The 14,622-nt window shown below is 36.5% G+C and overlaps 2 protein-coding genes across 2 annotated transcripts; one reads left to right on the top strand and one right to left on the bottom strand.

Moving 5' to 3' along the window:
* The first annotated feature begins 690 nt into the window (after positions 1-690).
* On the top strand, positions 691-1,699 carry LOC149028642 (NADPH-dependent aldehyde reductase 1, chloroplastic-like). The gene is made up of 2 exons (XM_089138458.1): positions 691-813; positions 941-1,699. Exons 1-2 carry the CDS (start codon positions 691-693, stop codon positions 1,697-1,699), a joined length of 882 nt encoding a protein of 293 aa, XP_088994584.1.
* A 145-nt stretch (positions 1,700-1,844) lies between these two features.
* On the bottom strand, positions 1,845-13,124 carry PRXIIF (peroxiredoxin IIF). The gene is made up of 5 exons (XM_089138470.1): positions 12,754-13,124; positions 12,619-12,648; positions 5,775-5,930; positions 2,505-2,599; positions 1,845-2,331 (listed from the first exon to the last, which is right to left on the bottom strand). The coding sequence occupies exons 1-5, from the start codon at positions 12,964-12,966 to the stop codon at positions 2,226-2,228; spliced, it is 600 nt and encodes a 199-aa protein (XP_088994596.1). The 5' UTR covers positions 12,967-13,124; the 3' UTR covers positions 1,845-2,225.
* Between the last annotated feature and the right edge of the window lie 1,498 nt (positions 13,125-14,622).

Genomic DNA, 14,622 nt, shown 5'->3' with positions numbered 1-14,622 from the left:
TAACTAGATGACTAGTTCGAACCCAAGCTTTGTAATTAGGGTTCATAGATTCTTGACCATCGATAGATTTCATAAAACGATATGGAGTGGGACAATTTGAATCATAGATCCTGGAGAGGGCAGTCAAGACAAAAGAACACCTTAGTGGATGATAAGGTCCTTCTACCTATAGGGGATGGAGGATTATGCTTTTTTTACATCATTACACTACATATTTAGTAGGAAAATCCATCTCTAAACATTGACAAGATAAATTATGAGTGAACCTCATTCTTAACTATGTGATGGAGAGGTGTGACGGAAGCCCAATCATTCTCCCTCGTTGGTGTAGAATCCCACTCTTGGAATATAATTCTTTGGTCTGGTTCAGGCACCTTTTTCGGTGAAGACCGAAGGGACTCAATTTGCCGGTCCAATCCGGATTTTGTATAGCCCTGGTCTAGCTGGACCAGAAGCTTCTCTGAATGATGTTGATCTGGATAGAATGCCGAGTCGGCTGCATGAGATACAGCAGACACGTAGATGCATTAAAGGGACATGTGGAATGACATGTCATAACCACCACCTTCTATAAATCAAGTGATCCTAGCTAGAGATCAAATTGATTAACACATCGAACTCAAAAAAAAAAAAACACCTTCGATCCACCGGAAATCAAAGAGTTAGTTTATTCTCTGCGAAGTTGAATCAATGGCGAGCAGTGGCAAGCAGTTCCCACCACAGAAACAAGAGATGCAGCCAGGCAAAGAGCATGTGATGAACCCACCACCTCAAGCCATCCACCACGACTACAAAGCTGCTAATAAACTCCAAGTGATTAATTTAATTTCTTTCTTCTAACCCATTCAATATTGTTCCTTCCCTTGCTTGATTTTGTATAGTTTCATATGCAATGATCATAGCTAACTCATCGTCATGAATTAATATCTATTCTCCGCAGGGGAAGGTGGCATTGGTGACTGGAGGAGACTCAGGGATTGGAAGGGCTGTGTGCTACTGCTATGCAAAGGAAGGGGCGACGGTGTGCTTCACGTATGTCAAGGGTCAAGAAGACAAAGACGCCATGGACACCGTTCAGCTCATCGAACAAGCCAAGGTGGCAGACGCTGGAGCCCCCTTGGCCATCCCTGTGGATCTGGGCTACGACGAAAACTGCAAGAGAGTGATCGACGAGGTGGCGAGTACTTACGGAAGAATCGACATTCTTGTCAGCAACGCGGCTGAGCAGTACAAAGCGAACAGCGTAGAAGAGTTAGACGAACAGAGGGTAGAAAGGGTGTTCAGAACAAACATCTTCCCTGATTTCTTCTTAGTCAGGCACGCTTTGAAGCATATGAAAGAACAGAGCAGTATCATCTGCACCACCTCGGTGGTTGCGTACAAGGGTCATCCTTCGCTCATCGATTATGCAGCAACAAAAGGTGCTATAGTGGCGTATGTGAGGAGCTTGGCTTTGCATCTGGCCAACAAGGGAATCCGCGTCAATGGAGTGGCACCAGGTCCCATATGGACGCCTTTGATTCCAGCCTCGTTCAGCGAGGAAGAGTGCAAGAATTTTGGGTCGGATGTGCCGATGGGGAGGCCAGGGCAGCCTCATGAGGTGGCGCCTGCTTATGTCTTCCTTGCAAGTCCGGCGGATTCCTCTTACATAACCGGTCAGGTGATTCACGTTAATGGAGGAGCAATTGTGAACGGTTAGACACATATAGAGATGGGTCTCTCTTAATCATTTCAACTTGGGAATAGAAGAAGAATGAGAAAAGAAACTACTGCATGAGAATGGATCAATCCTCGTACCTGCATCTGTGTATGGTTTTCTTTTGTGTTGGGTCTGTATATATTCAATAAGTGCGTGCAGGTGATGGTTTTCTGTGTTTGGTCTGTATATATTCAGTAAATGTTTTTCTTCTAACATGTGTGTGTTTGCATATAAACATCAGTTCCTGGTTGAAGTATTTCTACAAACAACAACAATGGTGGAATGATACCATTCTGTAACCCACCAAAAAGTAAAGGCAAATTTGAAAAAGAGCTAGGCACACAGAATATGTCAAAAACAGATAATACACGCGGTTCTCAAGCTGACATGGTACTCTCATTGTATTTGTCTCTTAAAACAAGAAAGAATTCAGAGACATCAAGTTCTTTCTCTTATTAATGAGAATTCTATACCCCTGACCTGAGAAACAAGCCACCAATGCAAGGATCCTGAAGGGAAAAACGGATCAGATCTGGCCCAAAATCACATCTCCGCCAGAAACCTTGAACTCAGATGGGACCGTCTCTACGTTGAGAACCTTAACCTTCCCATCTTCCAAGTAGGCCGACCATCTGAACAACAACAAAAGACATGCAACAGAATCAACAGAGAGCTCCTCATTAATTATAGCCATAATTATTTGACTTCTCCAGCATTAGCATCATATGTCCAGTCACCAAGGGAACTGAATAACTACGACACTGTCATAGAAGTGATCCAGAAGAAATCAAAAGAGAAGGCTTACCTCTGAGATCGAGGTCCGAGCAAACCAGCAGAAAGATCTTTCTCCAACTCCAGGCTCTTGTGGAAGCTCCCATCGAAGTCTCCATAAAATTCAATCTGGGTGGAACAAACAAGCAAACATTTCATTCACTTAGAATATTTAGTAATTGTTATTGCTTCAGGTTAACAAGTGATAGAAATTAATGAAACAACATAAAAAAACATTCTCATATGGCCCAGTTCTATTCCATTTTCTAAAGCCGTGGGTCGCCTTCGCAACTATTATTCAAATTTTATTCTCGGTGCTTCAAATACATCAAGAAGCTTGTCTCAACTATTTCATGCTATATCAGATAGCAAGGCCTAACTATGTATATCCTATCAGTCCAGAAAAGGATCTATCTTACAGATGTAGATACATCCTCGAGGGAAGAAGAAAGGAGATAGAGGAAAGTAAATCAAAGGGAAAATAGAGGGACAGAAGTTAATTAAAAAAATTCTGATTTGGAGCAAATAATGGGATTTGCGTTGTGTTAGAACCTAGTTAGGGACCTCTTACTCCTCAATGGGTTGCAGGACGGCATCTCCATTGACAGCCAAGCTAGGCTCGGACTTGGGCACTTCTATAGGTTCACCAAGCAGGTCAAGGACTTAGGTAATGAATCTAAATCTTCCATTCTACCAAGGTCTTAGATCTTTCTTTTACCTCTCCTCTAACTTTTGGTTTCAGATTTAGGATAAACCTCCATTTTAACCTGCAACTGCTGATTTCTTGACCTCCATCCGTCTAGGACGTCCTTTAGGGGAACACAATCTCTATCACCCCCCCCCCCCATTCACTTAAAATTTAATCCTCATCCGAACCTACAAGCTTACTGACCTTAAGACTCCTAAATTCCTTCAACTAACCTCTAATTTCTAGGAGTCTTGCATTGAGGCTGACATTCAAATCAGTCTCCATACCAGTTAACTCCTCAAAAAGACCCACCAACCACTACAAATAATTCCTAAAATGCTGTTCAAGAATAATTGAATTTGGTTCTATTTTAAGAGTATCCTAGTGTATTGTAGCCATACTTGGACACTTAATCCAGGGCTACATCACACGAGACACCACATGTCATGAATACATATAAAAACATAACCTTGGAGTAAAAGGAGCTTTTGAAGAAATGAAAGTAGGAAAGGCACAAAGCCACATGGCTTAGATGAGATTCATGTAGAAGTGTTGAAGAACTTGGAAATCTGAGGTTTATCTTGGCTAATCACACTGTCTAAGATGACAAGTACAAGGAAATGCCCAGTGAATGGAAGAAAAGTGTTGTAGTATCAATTGACAAAAATAAAGATAATACCAAAGGTGCAACAACTATAGAAGCAAAAAACTAATATCATTTTATAAAGTTATGGGACACTGTTGATGAAACATATATAAGAAAAAACTATTATTATAGAGGAACCAACTTGATTCTATGCCAAGAAGGTTCACAACAAATGCTATTTACTTGGAAGACTCAAAGGATTTATATATTGCAAAACGATACGGTCCTTACTGACATAGAAAAAGCTTATGACAACCCTATAGAGATAAGCTAGTATGTACTGGAGGGAGAAGTATATAAAGTAAATACATGGACATATTATAGCAATATACCACGATGCAGCGCTAAATGTGTGCGAAATGGGAGAGGAAGGGGCAAGGTACTGAATTCCCAATTAAAATTGGGTTCCACGATGGATCAGCTTTAAGCCCTTATTTGTTTGTTTATCATGGATGATTCAATCAAAGACATCCCAGATTAGGTAACCTTAGTGTACGTTTTCTGTTGACAATATTGTTTTGGTGGATGAAACAAAATCAATGAATAACTCCAAGCTAGAGTAATGGAGATCAACCTTTGAATTAAGAAGGTACCAAGATAAATATAATGCAGACTGAAAGTATGGTGTGTAACTTACTATTACACCATGACAAGTAATGAGGTGAGAACTCACGAGATGGAGATTCTACAAAGCGATCATTTAGGTATCAAGGCTCCATGACAAATAAAAAAAAGGTGACATAGAGAATGGTAATCTCAGAAAAAATTAAAATAAGATGGATGAGGCGGAGAGGTTTGTCTGGAAAGTTTTGTGATCAATATATTAATTCGATCAATATATTGATTTGGAACTCTAAAGGAAAATTTTATAGGAAAAACATATGACAAGCTATGATGGAAGCTGTAGAAAATTGGGCAGTTAAGATGTACCATATACATAATCTCAATGCAGCGAAGATGAGAACATTGAGATGGATTAGGGGTAAAACTATGAAGTCCAATGTAAGGAATGGTTATATTAAATTTTTGGAGTAGGAGCTCTAATACGTGTAAACTACAAAAAAGTCATTTGAGGCGGCACAATCATATTCAACAGAAGGCCTTTAAATGCTATGGTATGAAGAAGTGCTTTCACTTAAAATTGAAGAAACTAGAAGCTAGGGACGGACTAAAAATGAGTCATTTGAATCTGAGCAACAGGCTGTTATGGTGGGTTGTAACAGAAGAAGAATAAGAAGAAAAAGGGGAAAGCAGAAGAGAATGCACAATTAATAATAGACTCTCTACTAATAACTAATAGTATAAGTATGGATATAAAACGGAGCTGATTGGTAAAACGATTCATGCAACTGAATAAGTAGGTGAGATGAAGTGGGTTTTCTTTTCAAGTTTAAAACACAAGAATTGGGAGAACCAACAAGTGTACCGTCCCCAAAATGTTCCCCATTCATGGCAAACACAGAGAATGATACTGTGACAGCATAGAGCGTTGGGAACATCTATGACAAGAGAATTAGGATGAATTGTTGAGACAAGTAAGAGGTTATAAGTATGACAAGTGACAGCATGGACCTTCTTGCAAATGATTCATATGTCACTAGTTACACGACTGCATGCCAACTCCAGAGTTGAAAAGAAAAGAAAATAGTTGAACTTGTAATCAAATCTGAAAGAAAAGGCAACTGCAGCTCAAATCATAGCAGAAAAGAAAAGAAAAAGGCAATGTTTCCAGAATAGGAACATTTATATGCCATTCAAGAGCAATGAATGTAACAACAATGCAAATTATACTAAAAATAACAATCTTTCCACAACTCAAGCAACTATGTGCAATTCACAAGATGTACACCCTGACAGAGATGAAGATTATACTGAGTTCAAAACATGATCATAGCCAGTTAAAAATTAAAGGAAAGAGAAATTTGAACTCATTTATTCAGGGGTGCGTCTGTGAGAAAGAGATAACTTACATCATTTGCTTCAAGCTTTTCTGCCCATCCCTTCATAACATATGGGTCATTGACGGAAACACAGATTACAGAATCAATCCCTTTGGCCTTGAACTTATCAATGTTGTTTTTGTAACTAGGCACATGAGACTTGGTACAAACTCCAGTAAATGCTCCCTGGAAAACGACAGCCCCCCACAACCCGCACCCAAAAAATAAAAAGAGGGAAATAGTGAGATGAATAAAGCATGCAAAGCAGACAATAATCTGACAAGGTAAAAAGATACAGAATTCTAGCAAAAAGGAGTGTACAAAACGACGTCAAAATAACATAGGACCTCACACATGCATAAAGGAATGCCAGGTAAACAAAAACCTTAGACACGAAATCAAATTAACATTACACAACTCATTTGGCAGAGCAAGCAACAATGGGAACTGCTTCCTCAGCCAAATTTCTTTGAAAAACATATCTTGTTGAGGTATTTGAGTCATACCCAACTTATGTTGAGGTACTCAAGTTATACCCAACTTATGTTCTACTATAGGCCATCAGATTAGTTACGATCTAACGGTGTAATGAGCCTTTGTGGGAGAGTCCAATTACCAATAGAACCCGTGTGGTTCTATAAATACTAGCTGGAAGCAACGGTCTGAGCATTCCAATCTAGATACTCATGGTGTAATACTTTAAAATGCAGATCCCCTTACAAAGGGATTAGACAAACATCAAACATTCAAAACTGTAGAGGAAATGGAGATAAAGATCATATAGGTAGATCTTAATCAAAATTGTGTCTTTCTTTTCCAGGCATTAAACTCAGATCCAGTAGAGGTTTGAAGTTTGATCATATCAATTGGAAAAACATCCATTTTAATCATGGATAGAATAAATATAGTTAATCAAAGAAGATAATTAATTCAATTGCACACTCAAATTGGGTTTGAGGAATAACAAAAAAACTATTGATATGACCATCATTGGGGGTTTCTTCGTAAGCCAGTACCAATGGTTGTTAGGTTCAGTTCCAGCCGAAGGGCTGTAGTAACCGTTTTATTAAATTGTATAAAAAATAACCAATGATGGAATCATGATAACTCATAGATGGAATGAATAGTAATTATTTTATTAGAAAACAAATAAAATAACCATAGATTCCACTTTTTCTAAAGTAATCATGTAGCAGAAAAATAACCTCGTGAATAAATTCTCGTAAAACGAGTCAAGTGGGAAAGCCAACGTGAATCTATTTGAAACCCCTTTTAAAATTTAATCATGATAATTTGAAACAATAAATTCTCGTAAAATGAGTCAAGTGGGAAAGCCAACGTGAAGCTCCTTTTTCAAATTTAATCATGATAACTTAAAACAATAAATTCTAGAAAAACGTGAATCTAATGAAACCTCTTTTTTCAAATTTAATGCCAACGTCACTTTCTTTTCTCGAATCATGAAAAGCTATGTCAGATCATGAAATAAATAAAAAAAGAAACAGTGAATCAATTACCGTGATAACAGTGATAGTTGGTATTTTGTTTCAAAACATTAATTTTTTAAAACAGTGAATCGATTACCGTTTCTTTTTATTTTTATTTTTATTTTTATTTTTATTTTTTATTTCATGATTCGAGAAAAGAAAGTGACGTTGACATTAAATTTGAAAAAAAAGTATTCATTAGATTCACTTTTTCGAGAATTTATTAATGTGATTATTTTTCTGTTACATGATTACTTTAGAAAAAGTGCAATCTATGGTTATTTTATTCGTTTTCTAATAAAAAAAGTTACTATCCATTCCATCTATTTTATTTTATTCGGTTTAATAAAACAGTTACTACAGTCCTTCGGGTGGAACCGAACTTGACAACCGTTGCTACTAGCTACTAAGAAACCCTCAATGATGGTCATATCAACAGTTTTTTGTTATTCCTCAACCCGTTTTGAGTGTGCAATTAAATTAATTATCTTCTTTGATTATCTGTATTTATTCTATCTAGGATTAAAATTGATGTTGTTCCAATTGATATGGTCAAACTGCAGACCTTTACTATATCTGAATTTAGTGCCTAGAAAAGAAAGACACAATTTGGATTAAGGTTTTTGAATGTGTTTTATATGGTACAAACCTCTTTTGAAGATACTGTTGAGAATATTGATGAAATACAATGGACAAGAGATGAGGATTTCTGGACAGACTATTTGTTGAATGTCCTGTCAGATAAATTTGCAGAAACCTATAGCAAATATAAAAATGCCAAGGAAATATGGTACAACCTAGATGCTCAATATAAGGAGGAAGAATTGTCTAAAACTCATCTAGTGGACAAATTCATGGACTTCAAATTTGTTGAAGACAAAGAAATACTCCCTCAAGTTACAGATCTAGAAATCCTAAGATCCAAACTAGTCATAGAAAAAATAAATGTTTGTGATCAATTTCTTGTTAGGGCAATTAATTATAAATTACCATCAACATGACATTCATTTAAGACTGAGATGTATAAGAAAAATGTACAGGTGGGCCTGGATGATCTCAAACGGTTCATACGAATCGAAGATGAGAATAGACTTAAAAACAACATGAAGATGGTGAATAGACAAAAATCTGCAACAAATATGGTCACTCATCCCAAGTATAATTCTAAGAAAACCAAGCCACAGAAAAGTGAACCCAATAAGTTGGAGGCTAAAAAGACTATTTTAAACAAAAAGAAGGGCAAATGTCACAACTGTGAAAAATGGGGACGCTATGCGGTTGACTGTAGACTATCAAAAAGGAGTGATGGACACACTAAAAAGAAAGAAGTCAACATGATAATTGATAACATTGAGCCTAGACACTTTGTAGCCATGGTGGACGCAAAAGAGGTCAAGCCCAGTACTTCTTCAGGTCGGTGGTTGAACTCAGGAGCTACATGTTATGTTTGCCACAACAAGAACTTGTTGGTCGACAACATTGAGGTTTCAGAGGTTGTAACAGTTGCAAATGGAGCATCAGTCATGGTAACCCCAAGAGGAACTGCAAATCTAACCCTATCTTCAGGTAAGAGACTAACTTTAAAAGATGTTAAAATAGTTCATAATTTAGAAAAGAATTTAATTTCACTTAGCCTTTTATACAATACTGGCATGTGTATTTCCTTTCGTAGTGGTAGTGTAACTTTATTTGTTAACTCTCACTACTTTGGTCGTGCTTATCTAACTAATGGTATGCATAGACCAAGTTTAGGAAATGAGAACATAAACCATACTAGTTCAAGCTTAACTGATCCTCATTCATTGCATTGTAGATTGGGACATGGAACTATAGGAAGATGATCCAATTTTTCAAAATTTATAACATACCATTAGATACATCTAATGGCTTTAACAGATGTGAAGTGTGTGCCCAAACAAAAATTATTAGAAAAACTTTTCGTGAGGTTTCTAGAAGCACACAACTTTTAGAATTAATACATTCTAATCTTTGTGATTTTAAGAATTTCACAACTCGAGGAGGAGAGAAGTATTTAATTACTTTTATAGACGATTTTTGTAGATATTGTCATATTTATCTGTTAAAATCAAAAGATGAAGCATTTGAAAAATTCAAAATTTTTAAGAGTAGAGTTGAAAATCAGTTAAATTTTAAAATTAAACGATTTATAAGTGATAGAGGAGGTAAATATTCTTTAATAGAGTTCAAAACTTTTTGTGCCTTTTGAGGATATAATTTTTTAAATTATTGCACCTTACTCACCCCAATCAAATGGCATAGCTGAACGTAAAAACAGGACGTTAACCAAAATGTTGAACTCCATGTTGTTGACTGCTTGGCATGCCGGCTGTTATTGGGGTGAAGGAGCATTAACTGCGAATCACATTCTAAATAGGTTACCACACTCGAAATTGACTGAGACTCCATATGAACTATGGCATAAATATCCTTGTGGTATTGACCTCTTAAAAACCTGGGGTTGTACTGCTTATGTAAGGATACAAGACCCAAAAAGACCAAAGGTGGGACCTAGAACAAACATATGTGTATACCTAGGATATGTAGAAGATAGTGCAGTTGACCGGTTCTTGAATCTATTAACCAATGTGGTGATTGAATCTAAGGATGCAATATTCTTTGAAGACAAGTTTCTTCGAAATCAAGGCATGACCTTACCAGGTCTAACATGAATGGTTGTAGAATCGATTATGGAATCTAAGCCAATTACTTTTAACACTAATCCCAGTTTGATCATTGAATCAAAACCTCGGCGTACTTCCGAAAGAGATAGAGTACGCACAGATTTTGGTGAGGATCATGTAACCTACCATTTAGAGAATGATCCATCTACTTATAATGAAGCAATGAGATCTAAGGATTCTTTGTTATGGATAGAGGCAACTGGATAGAGGCAACTGATGATCAGATGCACTCTCTACTACAAAATAACATATGGACTTTAGTTGATTTACCTAAAGGTGCCAAGTGTGTGGGTTGTAAATGGGTCTTGAAGAAGAAACTAAATCCTGATGGATTTATAGCTCAGTATAAAGCATGTTTAGTAGCTAAGGGCTATACTCAAGTCATTGGGGTGGATTACTTTGATATCTACTCACCGGTCTGCTATCTAGCCACGATTATAATTCTTCTTGCTTTGGCATCTATTGAGCATATGTCGTGCATCAAATGGATGTAAAAAAAAAAAAAAAACTTTGTATCAAATGGATGTAAAAAGAAAACCTTTCTCAATGGAGACCTAACTAAAGAAATTTACATGAACCAGCCTGAAGGGTATATCATGAAAGGTCTTGAACATAGAGTTTGTAAACTACACAAACCTTTATATGGTCTTAAACAGTCACCTATATTATGGCATAAAAAAATTGACAAAACAGTAAAGAGCTTTGGGTTTCAAACTATTAACTTTAATAAATGCCTTTATTATAAGTCTGTGTCGAATAAGGTTGTAATTATTTGTTTGTATGTAAACGACATGCTGATTCTTGGTTCTGATCATTCTGTAGTGAGTGACATAAAAGAACCTTAGCTAAAGAATTTGACATGACGAATCTTGGTGTTGTAGACACCATTCTTGGCATGAAAGTAAGTTTTTCTGGGCAATGAATTACCCTTAGCCAATCTAATTATATTGAAAAAACTAATTTCTAGATGGGGATACAGTAGATGCAAACCGGTAGAGACACCATATGATTATAACAAAAAGCTTGTACCGAATGATGGTAAAGCTATTAATCAGTCAGCATATTCTAAACTCATTGGTAGTCTCATGTATGCCATTGCACTAAGCCAGACATAACCTATACAGTAGGCATGCTGAGTTGCTTCACATGTAATCTTAGTACAGAGCACTGAACTACCCTCAAAAGGTTAATGAGATATCTTAAGGGTATTACAAAATATACGCTTTGCTATACTGGACATCCTCCAATTTTGGAAAGATATAATGATGCATCATGGTGCTCAAATATAGGGAATAACAAACACTAGCGGATATATTTTTATACTAGGTGGAACAGCTGTTGTGTGGAAATCTAAGAGATAGACTTGCATTGCTCTGAGCTCTATTGAATCAGAATTATATGCTCTAACCTCAACAGGGGATGAGTTGAAGGTAAGAGATTTGACCATTGGTTAACTTGAAGATAACCTCTTTGAGTTTGTTCTGTGATAATCAAGCAACGACAGTGATAGCTAATAACTCACTCTATAATAGTAAAAGGAGACAAATTAGGCTAAGACAGGCCGTGCTGAATTATCTTATTGAACAATGAGTGATCTCTTTGATTGATGTGAGATCAAAGAAGAACATGACAGATGCCCTTACAAGGGGATTAGATAAAGATCGACCATTCAAAACTGTGGGGGAAATGGGGAGAAAGACCATATAAGTAGGTCTTAATCCAAATTTTTATATTATTTTGAATTTTTTCGAATATGATCTAGCCGTTGTTAGCATTCATAAGAATTTACATATTTCAGATAATTTGGTAAGATTGTGGAATATAGACCTTTGTGAAATCATTCCGCATTGATGATGTCGCAACCTTTATATGAAGCTTGATTACGTCATTATTCAAAACAAAGAATATGGAAATTGTTACTATGTTTCAATGATGTTATATATATGGAGCTCAATGAGGATGATTTACTTGATGAGTAAAATCGTTCAAGGCTACAAGGACCTATTAATTGTACATACAAATTAACTAACTTATGTAGAAGCTTTAATTTGGTTTTATTTTTTTTAGATTTATTCTAAAACTCGTGATTCTGGTTTAAAATATTCATTTGAATTTAATTGGAATTTTTTTTTGGAAAGTTATGAATGGTTCTGTATTGAGTTTGAACATTACATTTTTGAAACTAATGCTAGAGCCATATGTAGAACAAATGAGGAGATTGTTGAGGTATTTGAGTTCTGGGAAAGTCCAATTACATTCTATAAATACTAGCGGGAAGCAACAGTCTGAATATTTCAATCTAAATACTCAGAATCTAAATACTCAGAGTGTAATGCTTTAAGTAACCTTGTGCTTAACCCTAACCTGAACGTATCTACCCATCAACGTGAACACTAGGCAAATGAAACAGAAAGCAGGAAGGAAAAGAAAAAGAAAAACCAATTCTTAAGTTGCCGGCAAATAAATACGAGCAAGTTCTACCACGAAAAGGATTAAATAAATAAGACGAATGAAACAGAAAGCAGGAAGAAAAAAAACAGGAAAAAAAAAAAAAAAAAAAAAAAAACCAATTCAAAGTTGCGGGCAAATAAATACGAGCAAATTCTACCACGAAAAAAAGATTAAATAAATAAGACGAGCAAAAACAAGCATACAGAACAAAAAGAGCGAAGCAAATGAACTTACAGGGAGCCCAAATATAACCACTTTCTTGCCCTGGAACACAAATTTATGGTCGATTAGATTGGGGCCAAAACTGAATCAATAAACAAGAACAGGGAATTTTTTTTGGGGAAGGGGGTTGGGGGGAAGAGAGAGAACCTTGAAGATGTCTTTGAGAGGCGTGGTGGAGAAATTAGATGAGACCCCTTCGTCCCAGGTCCGAGCCTTCTGAAGAGTGACACCAGGAGCTGTATCGACTACGTCTGCTCCAACTGAGACCGAAGCGAATGCCCTCGAAACAACGGCTCGAACACCAGTCGCTACCCACTGCATCGAACTGCAGTTCGATCGCCTGAGTATCGCAGACGCCATCGCTGCCTCTTTAGTGCGCGTCTCCCGTCAATTCGTGATCTCTCGAAGAAGATCAGCGAGCCTTCGATTTTAGTTTTCTCTCTCTCTCTGTCTCGCCTGCCCTCGTTATAAAGATTCAACCCCGGGGAAAGCCGGGGCGGTAGGGCGAATGGTGCTGTTGGAATCACATCACCAGCAACCCATTCTTCTCGGGATTGGTCAGAACCGTTTCGGGTCGGACAGAAGGTCAACACGAGTAAACGACCATATTACATTACATGTCGATTTGCAATGGTATCGGATCTGCTGATTCAACCGAGTTGATGAATACAAAGAACGATTCTTTAAAGTTTAAACCACTGTCTTTTTTTTGGAAGAAAAGAAAAGAAAAGAAAAGTAAAAGTGACTTCCTGTTTGACTAAGTGACTTCTAAGCCAAAAAAGAGGACATTTCGTATTTACAGTTTACTTCCCTATCATGGGTGTCCATTTGCAGTCCCAGCCATTAAAACTGAATTGTACCATCTCGTTATGACTTGAACTGGTCTGAATCGAACTTTAATAAGCTCGGGACATAGTGCGAAACTGAACTGCAATTCATTTTATAGTTTTACATTAAGTACTATTTAAATCGTTATATTACCATTAGGTATTTGATATAGACAATTAAAAAAATTGATTATCATATCATCATATTACTATATCATATCATACTATTATGTACTATTATATAAAAGGAAAACTTGAAATAGTCCTGTTATGCATTTTGGTTGATCAAACTACCCCTTGAATTGAAATGTACCTATTCACAAAACCCAATTATTATTATTATTATTATTATTTACATACTACTATATAAAAAGAAAACTTGAAATAGTTGTGGTATGCATTTTGGTTGACCAAACAATCCTCTGAATTGACATGTACCTGTTCACAAAACCCAATTATTATTATCATTATTGACATACTACTATATAAAAGGAACACTTGAAATAGTCGTGGTATGTATTTTGGTTGACCAAACTACCCCTTGAATTGACACAAAACCCAATTATTATTATTATTATTATTATTATTATTATTATTATTATTATTATTATTATTATTATTATTATTATTATTATTATTATTATTATTATTATTATTATTATTATTATTATTATTATTATTAATATACTACTATATAAAAGTAGAACTCAAATAAGTTATGGACGATCTTTCGTTGGCCCAAAATCCCCTTCTTCCAAAGGGACATACCCTCCTACAATGCAACTCACACCTTTTGGAAACATAGGACCCCTCAAGAACTCCACCAAAACAAGTATCCTTCCTTGCAACCAACATACCCTCCTGCCACGGACGGAACACACCATTTGAAAATATTGCACCCCTTAGTAGCCCATCCACCTTTTCCAAGATTTAAATCCTCAGCAGCCAAAATCTCAGCGGCCAGTCTGGATGGCCGCCATGCGTTGGCGGCTGAGATTTCCCTCTCCTATAATAAAATAAGTGTTTTGAATCCATGAATCCCCATTTCTTTTATTTATTATCATCCACTACCCATCTCGTCAATTTGATTGAATAGTTAATCTTGGTTTATGGGTCAACCTTGTATCCTAAATGATATGAGAAAAACCATTGTCGAACCGGGTCCGCCTTTGGTTCGACCCTCGACCCC

The sequence above is a fragment of the Hakea prostrata genome, chromosome 1 (genome assembly GCF_041222555.1).
Source record: "Hakea prostrata isolate BN-2017 chromosome 1, UWA_Hpros_2, whole genome shotgun sequence".
In the NCBI taxonomy this organism is placed as follows: domain Eukaryota; kingdom Viridiplantae; phylum Streptophyta; class Magnoliopsida; order Proteales; family Proteaceae; genus Hakea; species Hakea prostrata.
This window is presented reverse-complemented; position numbering and strand designations above follow the sequence as displayed.

Excerpts from the sequence above, each read along its gene's own strand:
- LOC149028642 (XM_089138458.1), top strand. The coding sequence starts at position 691 with ATGGCGAGCAGTGGCAAGCAGTTCCCACCACAGAAACAAGAGATGCAG. Across the intron at positions 814-940 it reads AAGCTGCTAATAAACTCCAA|GGGAAGGTGGCATTGGTGAC; the intron begins GTGATTAATTTA and ends TATTCTCCGCAG.
- PRXIIF (XM_089138470.1), bottom strand. The coding sequence starts at position 12,966 with ATGGCGTCTGCGATACTCAGGCGATCGAACTGCAGTTCGATGCAGTGG. Across the intron at positions 12,649-12,753 it reads CTCTCAAAGACATCTTCAAG|GGCAAGAAAGTGGTTATATT; the intron begins GTTCTCTCTCTT and ends TTTGTGTTCCAG. Across the intron at positions 2,600-5,774 it reads AAAAGCTTGAAGCAAATGAT|ATTGAATTTTATGGAGACTT; the intron begins GTAAGTTATCTC and ends TGTTCCACCCAG.